Source organism: Telopea speciosissima, chromosome 7 (assembly GCF_018873765.1).
Source record: "Telopea speciosissima isolate NSW1024214 ecotype Mountain lineage chromosome 7, Tspe_v1, whole genome shotgun sequence".
NCBI lineage: Eukaryota > Viridiplantae > Streptophyta > Magnoliopsida > Proteales > Proteaceae > Telopea > Telopea speciosissima.
The window spans coordinates 5,164,434-5,183,301 of record NC_057922.1 but is presented as its reverse complement, the minus strand read 5'-3'; the positions used below and the strand labels follow the sequence as shown (position 1 = coordinate 5,183,301).

General features: G+C 37.9%; 2 protein-coding genes and 3 non-coding genes across 5 annotated transcripts; 2 read left to right on the top strand and 3 right to left on the bottom strand.

Moving 5' to 3' along the window:
• Positions 1-427: 427 nt before the first annotated feature.
• LOC122669277 (laccase-14-like) lies at positions 428-3,427 on the bottom strand. Its single transcript, XM_043866010.1, has 6 exons — positions 3,265-3,427; positions 2,996-3,147; positions 2,286-2,530; positions 2,042-2,170; positions 719-1,666; positions 428-612 (listed from the first exon to the last, which is right to left on the bottom strand). The coding sequence occupies exons 1-6, from the start codon at positions 3,364-3,366 to the stop codon at positions 482-484; spliced, it is 1,707 nt and encodes a 568-aa protein (XP_043721945.1). The 5' UTR covers positions 3,367-3,427; the 3' UTR covers positions 428-481.
• Positions 3,428-11,045: 7,618 nt separating this feature from the next.
• On the top strand, positions 11,046-11,126 carry TRNAL-AAG. Its single transcript has one exon. It is a non-coding gene; the product is annotated as a tRNA-Leu (tRNA).
• A 112-nt stretch (positions 11,127-11,238) lies between these two features.
• TRNAK-UUU lies at positions 11,239-11,311 on the bottom strand. Its single transcript has one exon. It is a non-coding gene; the product is annotated as a tRNA-Lys (tRNA).
• A 2,016-nt stretch (positions 11,312-13,327) lies between these two features.
• LOC122669278 (laccase-14-like) lies at positions 13,328-16,775 on the bottom strand. The gene is made up of 6 exons (XM_043866011.1): positions 16,627-16,775; positions 16,181-16,332; positions 15,830-16,074; positions 15,610-15,738; positions 13,634-14,578; positions 13,328-13,535 (listed from the first exon to the last, which is right to left on the bottom strand). The coding sequence occupies exons 1-6, from the start codon at positions 16,729-16,731 to the stop codon at positions 13,405-13,407; spliced, it is 1,707 nt and encodes a 568-aa protein (XP_043721946.1). The 5' UTR covers positions 16,732-16,775; the 3' UTR covers positions 13,328-13,404.
• TRNAL-AAG lies at positions 14,645-14,725 on the top strand. Its single transcript has one exon. It is a non-coding gene; the product is annotated as a tRNA-Leu (tRNA).
• Positions 16,776-18,868: the final 2,093 nt, after the last annotated feature.

Below are 18,868 nucleotides of genomic sequence, written 5' to 3'. Positions count from 1 at the left end.
ATTATTTCTCTTTCTTTAAACTTTGGGTCATGTATAACCCAATTCTAATCGTGTAAATTGTGTATTAGCAAACACCCATAACATCATGTAACTAATAAAACATAAACCCGGCCTAATTCTTGGCTTAGAGGGCAAACAATAATATCTTTATTCAATTCACAACTTTATGAGCAAAACCTAAGTGCTCATCAGTAGTAACATTTGTTTATTTTTTTCATTACAATCCTCTCTCTCCCTCTCTCTCTCTCACACACTCTCATACACACACAGGACTAATATGGAATTTTGTTATTATGGGGGGGGGGGGGGGGAATCATCATAACCTCACACGAATACATATGCCTATAAAATTCAAATTTTGTAGCCTAATTCCTTCCAGATGACATATTACTACTACACACAAATCCTAAAAGACTAAAACTGAACAGAACAAGCCTGCTTGTGTCCAATACCGACGACGTCCACCACAACAAACTCGATCTCAACAGGGAGGCATGTATCCAGGTTTCTGTCGAATACTTGATGGCAAGGATCTACCATTCTTCACTATGAATACTGTGCTCATCCCCCAGCTAGTGTGACGCTCCAAATGACAATGCATGAACCACACCCCTGTCATCATCAATAGTGTGTCAAACCTATCATTTACAAATTATAAAAATTATTAAGAAAATTAAGTTAAAAGGTTTACCAATCTCTAGCTAGCTAGCTAGCTTACCAGGGTTGTCTGCTCGGAATCTAACGGTAGCCCATCCATTCTTAGGAACTCCAACAGTATTAATTTCAGGTGGATCAACCAAATTATACCCTTTGGGATCTGTAGTCTTGTTAAAGTTCCCAAATCCCCATCCAACCCAATAAAAGCTAAACCCATGAAGATGCATTGGATGATTCTCCCCTGAATTCAAATTAGTCCCTTGGAACACAATCTCCACTGTTGAATTGAACTCTACCACCTTCACTTTAGTACCCACCGTCGGCGTTGAAAGATTTGATGGCAAATCGTCCGCCGTGAAATTGTAATAGTAAGGTGGTTCATTGGGAAAATTAGATTCATAAACCCCTTTGATCTTACGATAATAAGCAAGAAGTATATCAGTTGATGGTTCTCTGAAACTAATGTTGTTCAAGCTAGCTGAGAGTTTTGAATTATTGGGTCCATCACATGTGGTGTTATTGTCACAAGGCAATGTATTGATAGTGATGGTTGTATAGATTTGGGTGTCTATAGATTTAGGGACATCAATTGGGTGATCTTTACTGTCTAAACTTCTTAGACGAGTAGAGTAAGCGGTTGCAGCATCCGTATCATTATAGTAAGGTAGAGTTGGGAAGGAAGGAGATGATGGAGGGGTATAAGTGCCATTATATTTTATAATTGCTGTGGTTGTGGTGTTATCATACGCAACTCCTACCCCACTAGAATAAGATCTAGCTGCCATGTAATAGTGACCAAGGCTTTGGTCAGCTTTCAAGAGGCAATCCATGGTTTGGCCTGGGGTTATCATTATATATTTGGTTGTTGTGGGTTTTAGGTAGCTTCCATCTGATCCTACAACCGTGAGGGAATGATTGGCTATGGCGAAGAACATATCCTCATTCATCCCTGCATTGACGATGCGAAGAAGATAGGTTTTGCCTTTCTCTACCAGTGTCGTAAAAGTTCCTGCAACAACATATCAATCAATTACTCTCTTTTACTATCAATATTCAAAACCCATTATTCGTCTACGTTGAGATGGCCGAGTAGATTAAGGTTCTGGTCCGAAAGGGCGTGGGTTCAAATCCCACTCTCCTCAACAAAAAAATCAAATTTATTCATTTTTGTGGACACCCCATGATACCAGCATATTCTCATTGGCCCACCTAGGGTGGGCCCATGGATCAGAAAAGACCGAGGCTCATCAAAATCATTGAACCTTGTTTTGTGGTTTGAAATCTTTAACCAAACTTCTTCGCCATTTTCCATCTCTAAAAGGAGCTGAGAAATTGACATTCAAGAGTCCTCCTGATCACATATAGATTATGGCCGTTTTCTCACCTGCTTTGGAGCATGGAAAGAGATCTCCAGGTTGTCCATTTATTGTATGAGCATCTGAGGTGTTGGGCTCTCCTCCACCCACAAGGGCTTCTTCAAGTATCTCCATCACATCTCCTTTGTACCAGCTTCCTGCAATTATTTTACCAGATATTTAATTAAGAACTGCACTGGTTCAACCCGGCCAAGACATCAAACATGATTGGTTTTATGTGTTTTGCTTATAATAATAGAGTAACTAACTAACCAATAATGATGGGGACTTCAGAATAGGGCTTGGGGAAAGGGTAGGAAGTCCCAAGCTTTGGGAAAACGAAGATTGGACCATGGACTGTGGCTCTTGACCAGTCACTGTGTGCGTGCCACCAAATGGTTCCTTCCTCTGAACTGAAGTTTATCTCGTAAGTGAAGCTCGCACCTGCTTGGATTGGGCACTGCGTTATGTACTCTGGACCATCTGACCATGGATTCCTCGGCTGCTTCACTCCATGCCTGCCAGTCCCACCATTATTTCACAGTTTCACCTCAACAATAATAACAAACAGGGACGCTGTTCTCTGTGCCGCAGGTTGCATCCAGGCAGATGGGGTTGGGCGCAATGATCACCCTGCCCCCCTTGCATAAGCTGCCCATGTGCCTGGGCACAGCAGCGCAGGCTGCATAGAGAACATTCTCCCTAACAATAATAAAACAATCTCATCTCACCACTGATTATTGCCGACAACTTTTCGAGACTATGATATTTTCTTTTCTTAACTCGCCAAACGTCTAACTGATTCCTTTTTTTTCTTTTTTTATTATAATTGATTTGAAGTAGTTCTTAACCTCCAAATGGCCTTATCACGAAACAGTATTTACTAGTTACAGAAAGAGATGAGATGAGAGAGTTAATTGCATAAAAGTTAGCAAAATCTAAATTCTAAATGGGAGAAGCAAAAAAGAGAGAGTCATTCATACCAGTGCAGAGTGACATTATAAGTTCCATGGTTGACAACATTGATAAACACTGTATCTCCTCTTCGGACATGAATAGCTGGCCCAGGAAATAGCCCATTTACTGTCAAGATTTTCTTGGTGCTACACAGTCTTGTATACGAAGTTTCAGTGATCTACAAGCAAGAAGACCACCAAATATCTCAAAGTGCAGAAAAGGGCAAGAGTGACTCACTACAATTCATAACAACGAAATTCAATCAGAAGCTAAAATGATTCAATTTATAACTTACATTCCACTTATAGTGATAGGTCTCTCCCAAACCCATGCAGAGGAGTTTGAACAACACAAGACCCAGAAGCTCCAAGATAAGACCCTTCTTCTTCAGCTCCATTTTCTCACTGAAGCATATAAGACCTTGATCGATCGATCGATCTCCTTTTTCTTCTTTCCCCTCTGGGTTCTAAAATTATCCTTCAATTGGGGGTTAGGGAGGAGGGGGTGTGGGGGTTTATAAAGTTGTTTTTGGTATGTGGACATACGCATGCCTTAATTTCTCCACGCGGAAATTGAGTAGAAACAAAAAAACAAATTAAAGTTTGAAAACCCATGTGCTTGTCCTTTTCAACAAGGTTGAGAAAAAAAATTAATATCTTTTTTTTCCATCCTTTTCACGTTTCAATCTCTCATGCTGGTTTCCTATGGACTGAAGCATTCCAGCTAGTCTCAAAGTCATTACATTATTGAGTTATACCTGGACGTTTCTAACAGAACCTTCATGATGTATGAGGAGTGTACAGAGTGTATGAGGAGTGTACATAGTGTCTTTTATTCCATTGTTTGCATAAGTGAATTGATTCCGAATGACCGTAGGCCCGAGGCCTGGCGGAATAGAAGACTAACCTTGCATAAGTGGGTTGATTCGAAATGAGCGTATTCTTGAGAAATTTCTTTTTGGATTATATGGGTATTTTGGTAAATTTTATGTATAGGTATTCGTAATAATTTTGTAGTGAGAGTTCCTTTTTTATAATTAATCTGAGTGAGAGAGATGTGAGGACGAATGGGCGTAATTCTATTCTCCATCACTAGTGAAACAGATTTTATCTCACTGTAAACATAGGCAATCTTATCGAACCACGTAAAACCTTGTGTTTGAATGTATATATGGTTGATTGTTTGCGATTTCAATTCTTTTCTATATCTTTTTAGTTTCATATTTTTCTACAGAAGATCTCACCCGTTGAATACCTCAATGTATCGTTCAATCACTAATAGAAACAATATTAACATTGTGATTGTATGCATTCTTAGAATAGATCTTAGATTTAGAACACATTCTAAAACCCAATTTTAATCTTTTTCGCTTCAGAATACATTATAGATTCAGTTTTGTTTCCGATGAAAATGCATACCAAACAAAACCGACATCTTTTACTGTTTCGGAAAAACGCAATCACATGATAAAGGTGAGACAAAAGTCAAATAACTAGTTCTCATCAATTTTCTCTCAATATCTACAATTATCACCGAATAATTCACACCTCCTTTTGGTTCACAGCTGTTTAGACAAATGACAACACGTACGGTTTTGCACAGTTAACGTGCTACTGCTAAGAGCCAAATTTCCTTACTTTTGCTTTAATCCCATTGAAAGTGTAAGTGATTTGATACCCTTGGAATTGGAGGTTAAAAGCATATTATTTCCCATGTAATAAAATTATGGAATCAAAAGGAAGGTAAAGTCAATAATTTTTTTTTTCGGTAATAAAAGATAAAGTCATAATTAATCTCAAGAGATACATGCAAGGCCCAACTGCTATTTGGTAATATAATCTTGGGTAGACCAGGGTGTTTGCAGAATTAATGAATCTGGTTCCACTCAAACTCCTTAGCCACTTTCAAGACACAATTGGCCGGAAATTAAAACATTAAGAAGTCAGTAAAGCCAACTTTCATTATCAGATAATATTAAATAATCACAGCTGATTTGTTTGGTGCTCAAGTCTAATTACATAATTAAACATTTCAGAAAAATGTTGACTTACAATCAAATGGTCATAATTATTATCCATTAATGTTACCGGCCTACTTCTGTATTTGGCTTCTTAAATTGAGCCCTTAAATGTTAGGATAAGATTTGGCTTCATTTTATTGTTTTTAACTTTAATGTAGAATCCACTACCATGTTGGACTCATAGAAGAAGAAGAAGAGGTAAATTTGGGCCACTCCGATGTTAAAACAGAGAGACTTTTGTTTTTATTTTCAATTCCTTGTTAAATTAATTTTAATTAAATATACAACCATAGTACATTTTTTAACAATTTAATCAATATACAAAAATTCATATACAAGAAAACAACATATATAGTTAGAGAGAAGAAAGAGTGTGAGAATGATATATATATGAAGAGTGCAGATCAGGTTCTCGTACGAGGTCCGTCTTTGAGACCTGATCTCCACCCAAATGGGATCCAATGCCCCCTTTGGGCCCATAGTGGATCCCATTTGAGTGGAGATTGGTTCCTAAGGATCGACCTCGTATGAGGATGTGATCGAGGCTCGTTCGTATATGAACTTTCTCCTTCATCGATAATGATATAATAATGAAGAAAAAATTAGAAAAAAAAAAAAAAAAAACCCTGTAACTTGAAAAATTACACAAATCCTCTCAAAATTACATCCACCTCCCTTTTGGAGGGGATAGGTGTACTTTTTTCAAACGACAGGAGTGATAAACATAATTTTCCCAATAATCAAAGACTCAATGGTGGAAATTCAATCAGATTTTATTATATTTTTTAAAAAGGAAAAGTAGACCTAATAGCTATGGGCTATGGCATATACATAATGCTCATTTGATCGTCTTGTATGCCGTGTTTGTTGTTGAAAGGTTTAATTAAATTTCCAAACTCTTTTCCTTTTTATCTTCTTTTCTTTTGGAGAAGAATAGTCTTCAACCCTGTCAATGTGGAATTAATGTGGATCAACATTAAAACTCTATAGTCTGTCCTCACTACGTATTTCGCGTTAATAATCACACATCTTTAGACCAATTAAGATCGATTTCAAGCTTAGCTTTAATTGAATAGAGCCAGGCTATAATAGAAGATGCACCAACTTTAACTTAACTATAAGAGAGAAGGTTATCAAGATATATACAACTACTTTGGAGGTGAGAGTCATGCATGCCGTTAAGAGTTCACATAGAGACTGAAAAGGGTTCCCCTTTGGTTATGTGAAGCTTCTTCTGCAAATGCTCGAGTCCCTATCACCATTAAAATCTCTTAATTTGGACTCGCTCTTTATTTTCCTTCTTTGAAGTCTTTGAAAAATATAAAGAGCTTAGTGTGATTGTGCAATGTAATAGAAAATATCTTGAGTCCAGATGTTACGTATTTGGTCTATACATTAAAAATTCTAAAGCTGATTTAAACGCATTAAATCAAATCCTTTAACCTATTACACATTAGGATGGTCCAATCTAGTGTCCATACATTAGATCGAACCCCATTAAATGTGTAACAAAAAACTAATCCAGAATTAAAGATCAATTTTATTTACTGTGAACAGTCGCAAAGAGAGAGAAGTACTCAAAACTCAAAAGAGTTGAGTTTTTTTGGGATGGCTGAAGCTCTTTTTAAAGGCAAATTCATCCCTAATCCTAATCTTTTATAATTTAAGGTTTGTACTTCGTAGAGGAAGAACCAAAGGGGGAACTTGGGAATCAACTGTTTGGGAGGGGGGGGGGGTGTGGGGTTTCTCTAGATCCGGTGGGAAATTTCTCACCAGGCCATCTATGTGTGTGTCACTTCAATTCATATATGGAGAGAAAAATCTCAAGTGGTCAAGAGGGAGTTGAGCTCGTTTTCAGAGAACCCAACACACTCAAGGAGCATCCAACCGTTGGACTATGTCGCACACATCCTTAGGCGTGCACTGAGATGTGTCACCTCTTTCGTTGTCTTTTCTTACATAGTTTTTAGATTTTTTAAGATTTCTTGTTGATTAAGTAAAAGCAGAATCTGTGATATTATAGTTAGTTAGAGCCTTAGACTTAGAGGCACCAAAAGATAGGGATGGTTCCATTTACTCGCCCACACGGGGCCACACAATCACACATAGACTAAGTGCTTGCTTTGCTATAGGTGTTGGTCCCTTCTTATCTTTAGCTAGCTAGTTGCGACTTGCGAATGGTTCTCATCTTTTATCACTCCACACATTACCATCAAATCTTGAAACCAAATTTTAACTAACTACCCAATCATTCTCTCCTTAAGAACCATCCATTCGTTTCTTAGGTCTGAGCATCTCTCTTTCTCTGTGCTCCTAAAACAGGACAAGTCTCCGTTGTTTCTTCGTAGAAGCTAGTTGGTAACAGTGCCTTGTACTCTGTGCATATTTGTTTGGTGATGCCTACATGAAAGCAGAAGAGAGAAAATACGATGAGAGAGAAAATAAGACTTCTTTTATTGGAATCCGAATCACCTACCCACATGAGGACGGGTGGCGACAGATCTGACCTTTTCGTGGGGGCGTAGGGAATCGTTATCCTCTCCTGTTATAGCACGGTGCAGTACTGCATCGTGCGGTGTTGCAGAGGCCATGTGGCACAGTGGGTCCTGCATGGTGCACATGGCCTCTGCAACCGCCGCACGATGCATTACAGCACCGTGCTATAGGATAAAAATTCGGGGCGTAGGTCCTTTTATTGCATCATTAAGATTTTTTTTTTTTAAATTTTGAATAGTATAGCAGTGTTTGGAATCGTAACGAACCAGAGCCGGCCCATTCACATTCATTAGTTAACGTTGCTAGATCTCAAGTTTGGAACCAATTAACTTAATGGTCTGATTCTAATCCTCACTCCTTAGAACCAGAACAGCTAAGACATTATACTTCTGATATTTATTATTAAAGATGACTCCTTTAGGGCTGTTAACGAGGCCCAGCAGGCCATTTTAAATGGGTTAGGGATCCAATGGGCTATTGAAACCATGTCAGCCCAATCAGATCTGGTCAAACCCACCTAAACCTGCTGATATGGTTTTTTAAAGGAAGCCTGAGACACAAAGTAGGGGAGTGTATATGGGCCAGCATATGGGCTACACATAAACTAAATGGACAGCAACTTGTAGAGCTGCATATGGGCTAGCCCAAGGCCAAGGTTCCCCATCCCAAAAATATGAGATTGGGCTTTGGGCTCGGGCCTTGGTTACGTTCAGGGTGGATGAGCGGGGTCAAAATTCAAATGTTGAACTTAAACTTCGAAGTTATTCTATTTTGGACCGAGGTTTGCTTCACCATGGGCTTGGCCTATTATGGATTGAATTGGACCGGGCTCAGGCCGGTCTAAACAATACCCCAGCCCTAATTTTAATTAAATTGCATCGTGTCCTTCAGCGTATCACATGGGTAAATTGTATATGAACCAAGAAAAAGGGGGGGAAAAGTTCATTATATTTGGCCAAAATATAGACCCACCTCATCGATGAAGTTTCAACCAAAAACAAACAGGAAAGCGCTTCAAAAGTGACGTCAAAGTGACAATAGATTACATGTATGGCACTAGATTCCATTATAGTAAAATGGTGTTCTTGTATTTTTATGAAGGGTGAGGGATCTACATACCGTCCCCATGTAATGGTATCTCCCATGCCAATTGCCAAGCCAATGAATGCACATGAGAGAGTGTTTCACAATTTGTATACAAGTGGGCCCACTTCCTCACCGTTATAACTCAACACTTCCTCTTAAGTTGGAGTATGAATATCATGAGCGCCCAATTTACTAAGAAGAAAATGATACGATTCTTGAATAAGGGCTTTGGTAAAAATATCTCTCTGGATGAAACATAAATTGTTTGAATTTGTTGAGAATGGAATTTTCACGAATCACATAATAGTCAATCTCAATATGTTTTTTCACGTTAATAGAAGACTATATTTGCTGCAACGTGTATAGCTATCTCATTGTCACAGTATAAATCCATAGACTATGGATGTAGTATTGTCAAGTCCTTGAGGTGATAACATAATTGACTATTTTTTGCTATTTCAAAAGATAAAAACTTGATCCAATAAAAACACAGTGCCTCATAATAGAATGGTAAGAGGTGACACAACTAACCCAATGCCAATCTCAATATTTAGTGATATAAAGGTTGCTAGAAGATGACACCTTTCCCTAGACATTATTTCAAGTAGCGTATAACCCAAAATACAGTATTTAGATAAGGTTCTACCAAAAAACACAAAAAAATATTTAGATGAGGTTTTCTAAATATCTCCCATAAATTAATTGAGGACTTGCACAACATAAACAATGTCAAACATTGTAATTATGAAGTAAATAGAGTTTCCAACAAGTCTTCTATATTTTAGTAGATTAGAAATAACTTTACCATATGTAGTATTTAGTTTTAAATTCTACTCCATTAGAAAATTATCAGGTTTGAATCCAAGTAAACCTGCATCACTATACATCTCCAAGGTATATTTTCTTTGAGATAGAAAAATGTCTTTAGTTCAATGCCAAGCTCTCTTGATCACCTTGAACCTCAAGGTATCCTTTTTCTTCCCACTCTCTAATAGTTGTAGCTAAGGTCTTAAATGGGGTACTGCTAGAACACAAACACAACTTTTTATGATGTTATTTACCTCCCCCACCACCCCACCCCCCCCAAAAAAAAAAAGAGAAAAGAAAAAAGATTCGAAATAAAAATTTCATACACCTAACAACCACTAACTTTTATAAGTCAATAGACATGGTATTACCCTATCCTGCTACCTACCAGGAAACCCTATTGGGGTCTTATCAGTTATCACTGTTCAAATTTCAAACGTGTCAATTTCCTGGATAGTAAGGAGAAAAACAGAGTTGCCTGTATTCTAGGGAAATGTATTGGTGGAGATGCCATGTTTGAATGGTTGAGAGAGAGAGAGAACAGAGTTGCCCGTACTCCAGGGAAATGTATTGGTGGAGATGCCATGTTTGAATGGTTAAGAGAGACAGAGAGAGAGAGAGAAAACAGAGTTGCCTGTATTCCAGGGAAATGTATTGGTGGAGATGCCCATGTTTGAATGGTTGAACTGTATTAGTTGGAGTGTGGAATTTGAGAGAGAGAGAGAGAGAGAGAAAAACCAAACTCAATATGGGAATAATGTGCCACAGAATGAATGACTGGCTGCGCCGGGATTTGGATTTCCAACTTTTTTCGACTGTCTATGAACTTTGAACAGATCCCTACTAGTTGGCATTGGCCGGCTCCATAAAGTGTGTATCTTGGAAAGGAAAAGCTCACTGGAAATCTCACTTTCACAAAGAATCAGAGAGACATGGACATGAACCAAAGGGAAAAGGTTATGTTGTTCCATACGCAACTAATGAAGGTTTGGACTTTGGAATTTTCCAATTCATATCATTTGATTCACTTCCATTCAATTACATTCATGACAATGATAAATTGATAATGACCCTTAATAGTAAGGGGATGGATATGGACACATTCAACACTGGCAGCCCATGCGCTTCAAATGTGTTTTCTTAATTACTTTCTAAGTGATCGGAAAATGCTTATTAATCTCTCTAACACCCACTATTAGGGTGAGATTACAATACTTCCAATATTAACAACAAGACACTGTGAAAACTTTTAGGCTACCATGGTATAATTTATGAAAGTGATGTGTAAGATTAATATAAATTAAACCCACAACAAAAAAAGTTATTTTAATTAAAGAAAAATAAAAGAGTGCAAAAATAAAACCCTCTTTTTATGATGTTATTTTATTATTATTATTTTTTTGATAGAAGCTTTTTATGATGTTATTTACTATCCTTGGAAATGTGGAAAGGTCCACTGGTGCGTTGGTCTTTTAGTGTTGGACTGTGTCAGGTATATGTCCAAGCATAACACCGATTAGTCTTTTTTTCATACAATATTTAATAAACAATAAAATCAATAATATATATACTACCAGCTTTACTTTAAGGGTGACTGTTCTAGTGTGCCTACATCCATAACTTCATATAACCTTTATCTACCAGCATCATAAAATTTTTTTGCATATGTTGAGATGGCCGAGTTGGTCTAAGGCGCCAGATTAAGGTTCTGGTCCGAATGGGCGTGGGTTCAAATCCCACTCTCAACAAATGTCAATGTGTTTTTTCTGTTTGTTTTCAAAAAATACAAAGAGGTTTTCGGTTCAAATCCCAGTTTGTCTTCTATAATTGAAAATTAATATCGAAAAATAAAAACTAATGCGCCGTCTGTGGGAATCGAACCCACGACCACACGGTTAAAAGCCGTGCGCTCTACCGGCTGAGCTAAGACGGCACTGATATCAATGTTGAACCCTAATTGTATAAAGATTTTAAAGGCTATAAAAACTGATCTCAACTTAATCTAAGAAGTATTGGTGATTCCTTTCCAAATTTTTGAGATTCGTTTATACTAGGGGCATTTTTATACTTTTGAAAATTAGAGTTTCTCTATACTATTGTGCACGCAAAACCCTATATATAGGGGGTGAGGTCGTGAGGATTTGTAATTTCTTCATCGAAATAGTAAAAGCTTTACTTATCGTTCAACCGTGGACATAGCCCACCTTGGGTGAACCACGTAAATCTATATTCTATGTGTGTGATCTTTTTTGCTATTTTTCTTTTGTAATTCGCTATTCTGCTACGTTATTAAGTCCTAACTAAAACTACCTATAATTTTTATTTTTATTTTTATATTTGGATGAATAAAACTACCTATATTTTTACTTAAGATTAAACAAATTATTATTTTCCACACATGGAGGCCAAAAAAATGCCGAGTCTTAATAGTTGGAAAACCAGGTTTTCTGATTCGACTCGCTTTTTAGAAAAACCTGGTGACTCGGCCTTGTCAAACCCAGCTAAGTCGAGTCACGTCTTTTAATTTTTAATGCAATAAATATGCATAAATTAGTAATAAAAAAAAAAAAAATCAAAGAATCACATATCAATGCATTTTGAGTTTATACCATTGAACAAGAGAAGGAAGTCGAGGAGTTGAGGGTTTTTTACCGTTTTAGAACATGGATTTGTTATTTTACTCAACTCAATTTCTTAGTGAACCGGCTTTTTGGTTTTTTAAAAAACGACAAAACTCGTCGAATTTGTCGTGACTCAGGTAAAATTATCGAGTCTTATTTGACTCGGACGTAGTATGATCCAATCTCGTCATTTTTTACCATGACTTAGTCTAGACGACTCTTGACCAGATTTTCCAAAATTTTGGCTCGACTCGGACAACTCGTCCCAGTCAAAACCCAGTTTTCCAACTATATCATAATCACCTATTAATGTTTCCTGCTTCTGCATTTGCTTGCTTAAATTGAACCCTTATATTTTTGGACATGATTTGGCCTCATTTTATTGTCTTTAGCTTTAGTGCAGAATCCACTACTGTGTTGGACTGTGAAGAATATAATAACTAAGAGGAGGTAGATTGTGCCATTCTAATATTAAGACAGGGAGAGACCATACAACATTTTTTTTCCCTGTACAAAACCGGATAAATAACCGTGAACCCTTTTGGGAGGTTGGAGCAAGAAATGCATTGCAACCTAACCATTTTTTTTTCTAATTTTTTGGTAAGAGCAACCTAACCATTGATACTAGGTTAAATAGATTTAGATATAAAACCGGCCATACTTCATTCTTTAAACCTAGAGACATGAGATGGGCCTAATAGAGCTTGGGCTTAGTTTCTCTGGAATTGGGCTTATAGAACTACGGAATGGTATGGTCCAGCCTGCAGAGGAATAATTATCACCTCCAATTAGCGGGCACCTCCAATTTCTCTAATAGGGGGAAGTGTACCCTACCTTGGGCAGTGTTTTCGGGCAGGGGGTAGGATGATCATTTCCGCTCCCATGTGAGGAATTGAAGGGGATAATGATTTGGCTGTAGAGAGCTCTTTGTGCTCTTATTTGTTTTATGAGTGAGAGAATGTTATAAAATAAGGAAAAAGATCTCTACTTGGTGGTGTTACCTACGTCCTCTCACCGTGAAATGACGCCTTTGCCCCCTAGGTAGACTATGCAACCAAGTAGAGATCTCTTGTCCAAATAAAATATTAGACAAGAAGGCTGGATAGAAACCCTAATCCCCAAAAAAGAGTAGAAACAATTTTCCCTTTATTGAACCAAATAAATGAGGTATTGGGATTGTTTGGGGAATGACAACCTCAAACATATGCATATATAAAGTATAAACTCATGTAACCTTATGTTTTTTCAGAAGATTCAACAATTTTCCTATACATAAATCACTATTTAATATATCTCACATATTACACACACAAATCACTAAATAACTGAACAATATTACACACAGAAATCCTAAAATTGAAGAAGCCTTGTGTCCAATACCGACTTCCAGGATAACTCTTAGATCTCAACAAGGAGGCATGTGTCGAGGTTTCTGTCGGATCTTTGTTCGCCTGGATTTACCATTCTTCACTATGAATACTGTGTTCATACCCCAGCTCATATGTCGCTCCAAATGACAATGCATGAACCACACCCCTGTTCACAGAAGAAAACCCCATCACCAAAATTGTCTAATTTGAAAAGAAAAAAAAAAAACTAAGTTAAATAATATGTTACCAATCTAGCTAGCTTACCAGGGTTGTCTGCTCGGAATCTAATGGCAGCCCATCCATTCTTAGGGACTCCAATCGTATTGATTTCAGGTGGATCAACCAAGTTATACCCTTTAGGATCTGTAGTCTTGTTAAAGTTCCCAAAACCCCTTCCAACCCAATAAAAATGAAACCCATGAAGGTGCATTGGATGGTTCTCCCCTGCATTCAAATTAGTCCCTTGAAACACAACCTCCACTGTTGAGTTGAAGTGTACCACCTTCACTTTGGTACCCACCGTCGGCGTTAAAAGATAAGCCGGCAAGTCGTCGGCCGTGAAATTGTAATAGTAAGGTGGTTCATTAGGAAAATTAGATTCATAAACCCCTTTGATCCTATTATAATAAGCAAGAAGTATGTCAATTGATGGGTCCCTGAAACTAATGTTGTTCATGCTAGCAGAGAGTCTTGAACCATTGGGTCCATCACATGAGTTATTGACACAAGGAAATGTGTTGACAGAAATGGTTGTATAAACTCGGGTTTTGATGGATTTAGGGACATCAATTGGGTGATCTTTACTGTCTAAACTTCTTAGGCGACTTGTGTAGTTGGTTGCTGCATCAGTATCATTATAGTAAGGGAGAGTTGGGAAGGAAGGAGATGATGGAGGGGTGTAAGTGCCATTGTATTTTATAATTGCTGTGGTTGTGGTGTTATCAAAGCTAACTCCTACTCCACTAGAATAAGCTCTAGCGGCCATGTAATAGTGACTAAGACTTTGGTTAGCTTTGAAGAGGCAATCCATGGTTTGGCCTGGGGTTATCATGATATAATTGGTTGTTATGGGTTTTAGATAGTTTCCATCTAATCCTACAACTGTAAGGGAATGATTAGCCACAGCAAAGAACATTTCTTCATTCATCCCTGCATTGATGATACGAAGAAGATAGGTTTTGCCTTTCTTCACCAGTGTAGTAAAAGTTCCTGCAACCACATTTGTAACAAGAAAAATTAGGCTAAACTATTTAGTATATATGACTAAACATCAATGTTGAGATGGCCGAGTTGGTCTAAGGCGCCAGATTAAGGTTCTGGTCCGAAAGGGCGTGGGTTCAAATCCCACTCTCAACATAATATTAAAAACAAACTTCTTTTTTTTTTTTTTTTTTTAAATTTCCTGCCATTTTCTTAAAGCCATGAATGAAAAATGTTCCTTTTCTTAAAGGATGAGTGATTTTTCTACCGCCACACTTTATCTTGGACTTCTTGGGGTTTTCTAACAATGAGATTGGACTTACTCGGTTCCTTGCACTGTTGTTTTGTGGATAGATTTTGTGTTTTAAGTCAAATCTTTGGATTTTCACAGTTGTTCTTTATCCAGATCTATAATACTATATATTTTTTGATTAACGGAAAAACTCACAGGTAATCTTACAGCTGAACAAAGTAAACGTTGATGTTGTATTATATGGTAACAATTTTATTAGGGAAAAAGATCTCTAGTTCGCGATGTTATCTACCCTTTTCAATTAGCAGGGCACCGTGAGAGAGATCGATGATGCCTCTGCCCCTTGGGTAGATACACAGGGGTGCTCATCCATTGACCTTAGATGCTTGTGTAGAGACCATGCAACCAAGTAGAGATCTCTTGCCCATGAATTTATTAGGGTTATTGAGGAGGAATTCTTTGAAAAAAACCAGAGAAGAAAGAGAAAGAGATCTCCTAATACTTTTCTCCATTGCTAACAAATACTACTCTCATAATTCTCATTGTAGACATAGGTATCTTTTCAAATTAGGTATATCCTTGCATTGTATTTCCTTGAATATTAAGGATCGGTGTTCTCAATGCCACACCGCAGGCTATGCCTAGACACATGGGGGTGGTATTTTCACCATTCAAGAGGCGGGGGCGGGCATTTCTCCCATCCCGATGTGTTTAGGTGCATATATTCCGGCACAGAGAACATTTTCCCTGTATGGTTGTATAAGTTGTGTTTGATATATAGATTTACCTTCTTTGGAGCATGGATAGAGATCTCCAGGTTGTCCGTTTATGGTATGAGCATCTGAGACATTGGGTTCTCCCCCATTCAAAAGGGCCTCTTCAATTATCTCCATCACGTCTCCTTTGTACCAGCTTCCTGCAACAATTTAATTAAGGACATATTGATCAACCCCGAGAGACAGATCAAACATGGTTTTTGTCATTTTGTATCTGATATTTTAACTTACCAATAACGATGGGGATTTCAGAATATGGTTTAGGGAAAGGGTAGGAAGTTCCTAGCTTTGGGAAAACAAAGATTGGACCATGGACTGTGGCTCTTGACCAGTCGCTGTGTGCGTGCCACCAAATGGTTCCTTCCTCTGTACTGAAGTTAATCTCATACGTGAAGCTCGCACCTGCTTGGATTGGGCACTGCGTTATGTACGCTGGACCATCTGACCATGGATTCCTCGGCTGCCTCACTCCATGCCTGCCAGTGCCACCATAATATTAATTATTAGTATAATCTCATCTGATCACCAACTAATTAAGTTCTAATTGGGAGAATCAAATCAAAGAGATCGAGTCATACATACCAGTGAAGGGTGATATTATAAGTTCCATGGTTGACAACATTGATAAACACTGTATCTCCTTTGCGAACATGCAAGGCTGGCCCTGGAAATTTCCCATTAACTGTCAAGATTTTCTTGGTGCTACACAGTCTGGTATACGAAGTTTCAGTGATCTACACAGATGACAATCAAGAAGTACTGGTTAATAAGCAAGAACATTAAATATCTCGTTTATGCTGCATTTGGTATTCATTTTAGGTCGATTTTACATTCTCCGATGATAAAAATAATTGTTTTTATCCCCAAGAATGCATAATCGAACTAGAATGCATTCGAAAAAATTCATACCAAACACAGCCTTAGTGAAAACCATTCAACCTTATAGTCTTGTTTCCATGGCCATTACAATAATTCACAATCAAAAAATATTCAATTAGAAGCTAACATGACTCAGTTTTATAACTTACATTCCACTTATGGTGGTAAGTCTCCCCCAAACCCATGCAGAGGAGATCTAACAACACAAGCCCCAAAAGCTCCAACATCAGACCCTTCTTCTTCCTCAGATCCATTTTCTCGCTAGTAAAGCATGTAAGAACACCTCTCTCTCTTTTCCTCCTTTTTCCCTATAATGGTTTCTGAATCATCTTTCAATGGGGGGGGTTTTTATAGAGTTGCTTTTAGTATATGTGGCCTCATATGCCTTATATTCTAGACTCTGAAATAGAAAATAAACTAAAGGTTAAAAACCCAAGTGCATGACCTTTTCAACAAGATTGAAACTTGAATTCACATCTTTTTCTATCTTTTCACGTTTCTATCTAGCTATGTAGCTGCTTTCTTCCTTTCTCAAAGTCATTAATTATATTTTCTTAATACTTGGAAGTTTCTAGCTAATACAAGGGCTGTGTTTGGAACGCATTCTAGACCAAAATTATTTGCTTCACACCTGTTTAGACAAGCGGCGATAACACGGTTTAGTAGGCACAGCTAAGCTGTTTACTGTAGGAGCTTGAGAGTCAAATTTCCTAACTTGACGCATTAATCCATAAATCAACTCAGAATTTATCAAAATTCAGCAAAAAAATGAAAGTGATTGGTTGAAAAAGCATATTACTTCACGTGTAAGAAAATTATTGAATCAGTAATTCTGTCCCTCTTAGGGAATACAATTTCATTAGAAAGAAACCACAACAAATGTCTATAGCATCCAAGATTAATTAATACCCCTTATTCCTCATTCTTAGCATTGAAGTAAACTTATCACATCAATTCCGTCCAGTTTTGTGGATGATTGGTGCACGAACAATTCACTCTGATATCATTTGACGGTAAGTTCGAGTTTTTTTGGTTTGAGGATTTGAGTTCCTTGCTCATGACAATGTCGTAAGTGGGGCCTCCTCCTATTCTTGTTCTTGTGTGCACTTGTATCCGGCCATCTGGTATGCCTAGACATTAATCCTGTTTTCTAGTTTTTGGATCTTTTGACAAAAAATAAAAATTCGAACTTTAAGGTTAAGAAATTCTTCCAAAAGTCATAAACTCAACAGCGGCACACTACTAGACCAATGCAGGACTAAAATCCTCACATTCCTTACCATAGAATGCACTCACCGCATTGAATTTTTCTACTCTCAGGTTCCTTGCCCGGTCAGGTGCGCGCGCAGGTTCCTCTCATAGGAGGACGGAAATGACGACCTTACCCCACCCAGGCAATGTGTTTGGGCAGGGGTGAGGTCATCATTTTCGCCCCTCCTATGAGAGGAACCTACGCACTTGACCGGGCAAGGAACTTGAGAAGAGAACGATCCGCTACGTTTTATATATATAAGTTTCTCTTCCAACAAAAAGAAAGGTAAAGTCATCATTTCAAAAGATACAAGGGCTATTTGGTAATATAGTCTTGGTTATACTTATACCAGGCAGCTGTGACCTAAATTATTCTAGTTCCACTGAAATTCCTCAGCCACTTTCAAAACGGGAAGTTCACTGGCATGGCATTCAAACAAAATGTACCACAAGTGGTAAGACATTAGGAAATTTCTCCCTATCACTAAAGAAGAGACTTCCCAAAACAGGGAGTTCACTGACATTCAAACAAAGTGTGCCTATCACTAAAGCAGCCTTCCATAATAAGAAACTAGACAATTAACCACCCCGATTTGTTTAAGATTAAGCAAATTACATTTTACCACATGGAGAAAATGTATAATATATTAATATATCAAATGCATGGTTATAATCATCTATAAATGTTACCTGCTTCTGCATTTACCATCTTCAATTGAGTCCTTTATTTATTAGACATGCTTTGGCCTCGTTTCATTGTCTTTAGCGTTAGTGCAGAATCCACTACCGTATTGAAATGAAGCAGATATTATGAGAGGCAGATTGGGCCGCTCCAATTAATTACAATGATATTCAACAAGAGAGATATGCGTAGAGCTCCTCTGTAGCGCAACACAGTGTGTAGGTCATCATCCGACGGCTCATAATGCTTGGCTACACAGCCCAACACACTGGTGGGGTGTTGGACTACGTGCCCAAGCATTGCAGCCCGTTGGATGTGCGCTACACAGTGTGTCGCGCTATAGAGGACCCAAGTCTGAGAGATACCGTATAATGGTGTACTGATAGTGTAAGAGCTGTGGGTAGAAAAGAAAATTGGTGATAGGGAGATGCTGTAAAATGAAAAATTTAAACATTTAG

Bases quoted from the DNA above. Each gene is read 5' to 3' on its own strand.
- LOC122669277 (XM_043866010.1), bottom strand. From the start codon at position 3,366: ATGGAGCTGAAGAAGAAGGGTCTTATCTTGGAGCTTCTGGGTCTTGTG. The intron at 3,148-3,264 runs GTAAGTTATAAA...TCTTGCTTGTAG, and splicing joins CCTATCACTATAAGTGGAAT to ATCACTGAAACTTCGTATAC. The intron at 1,667-2,041 runs GTGAGAAAACGG...ATGTTGTTGCAG, and splicing joins CTTTCCATGCTCCAAAGCAG to GAACTTTTACGACACTGGTA.
- LOC122669278 (XM_043866011.1), bottom strand. From the start codon at position 16,731: ATGGATCTGAGGAAGAAGAAGGGTCTGATGTTGGAGCTTTTGGGGCTT. The intron at 14,579-15,609 runs GTAAATCTATAT...ATGTGGTTGCAG, and splicing joins CTATCCATGCTCCAAAGAAG to GAACTTTTACTACACTGGTG. The intron at 13,536-13,633 runs GTAAGCTAGCTA...TTCTGTGAACAG, and splicing joins ATTCCGAGCAGACAACCCTG to GGGTGTGGTTCATGCATTGT.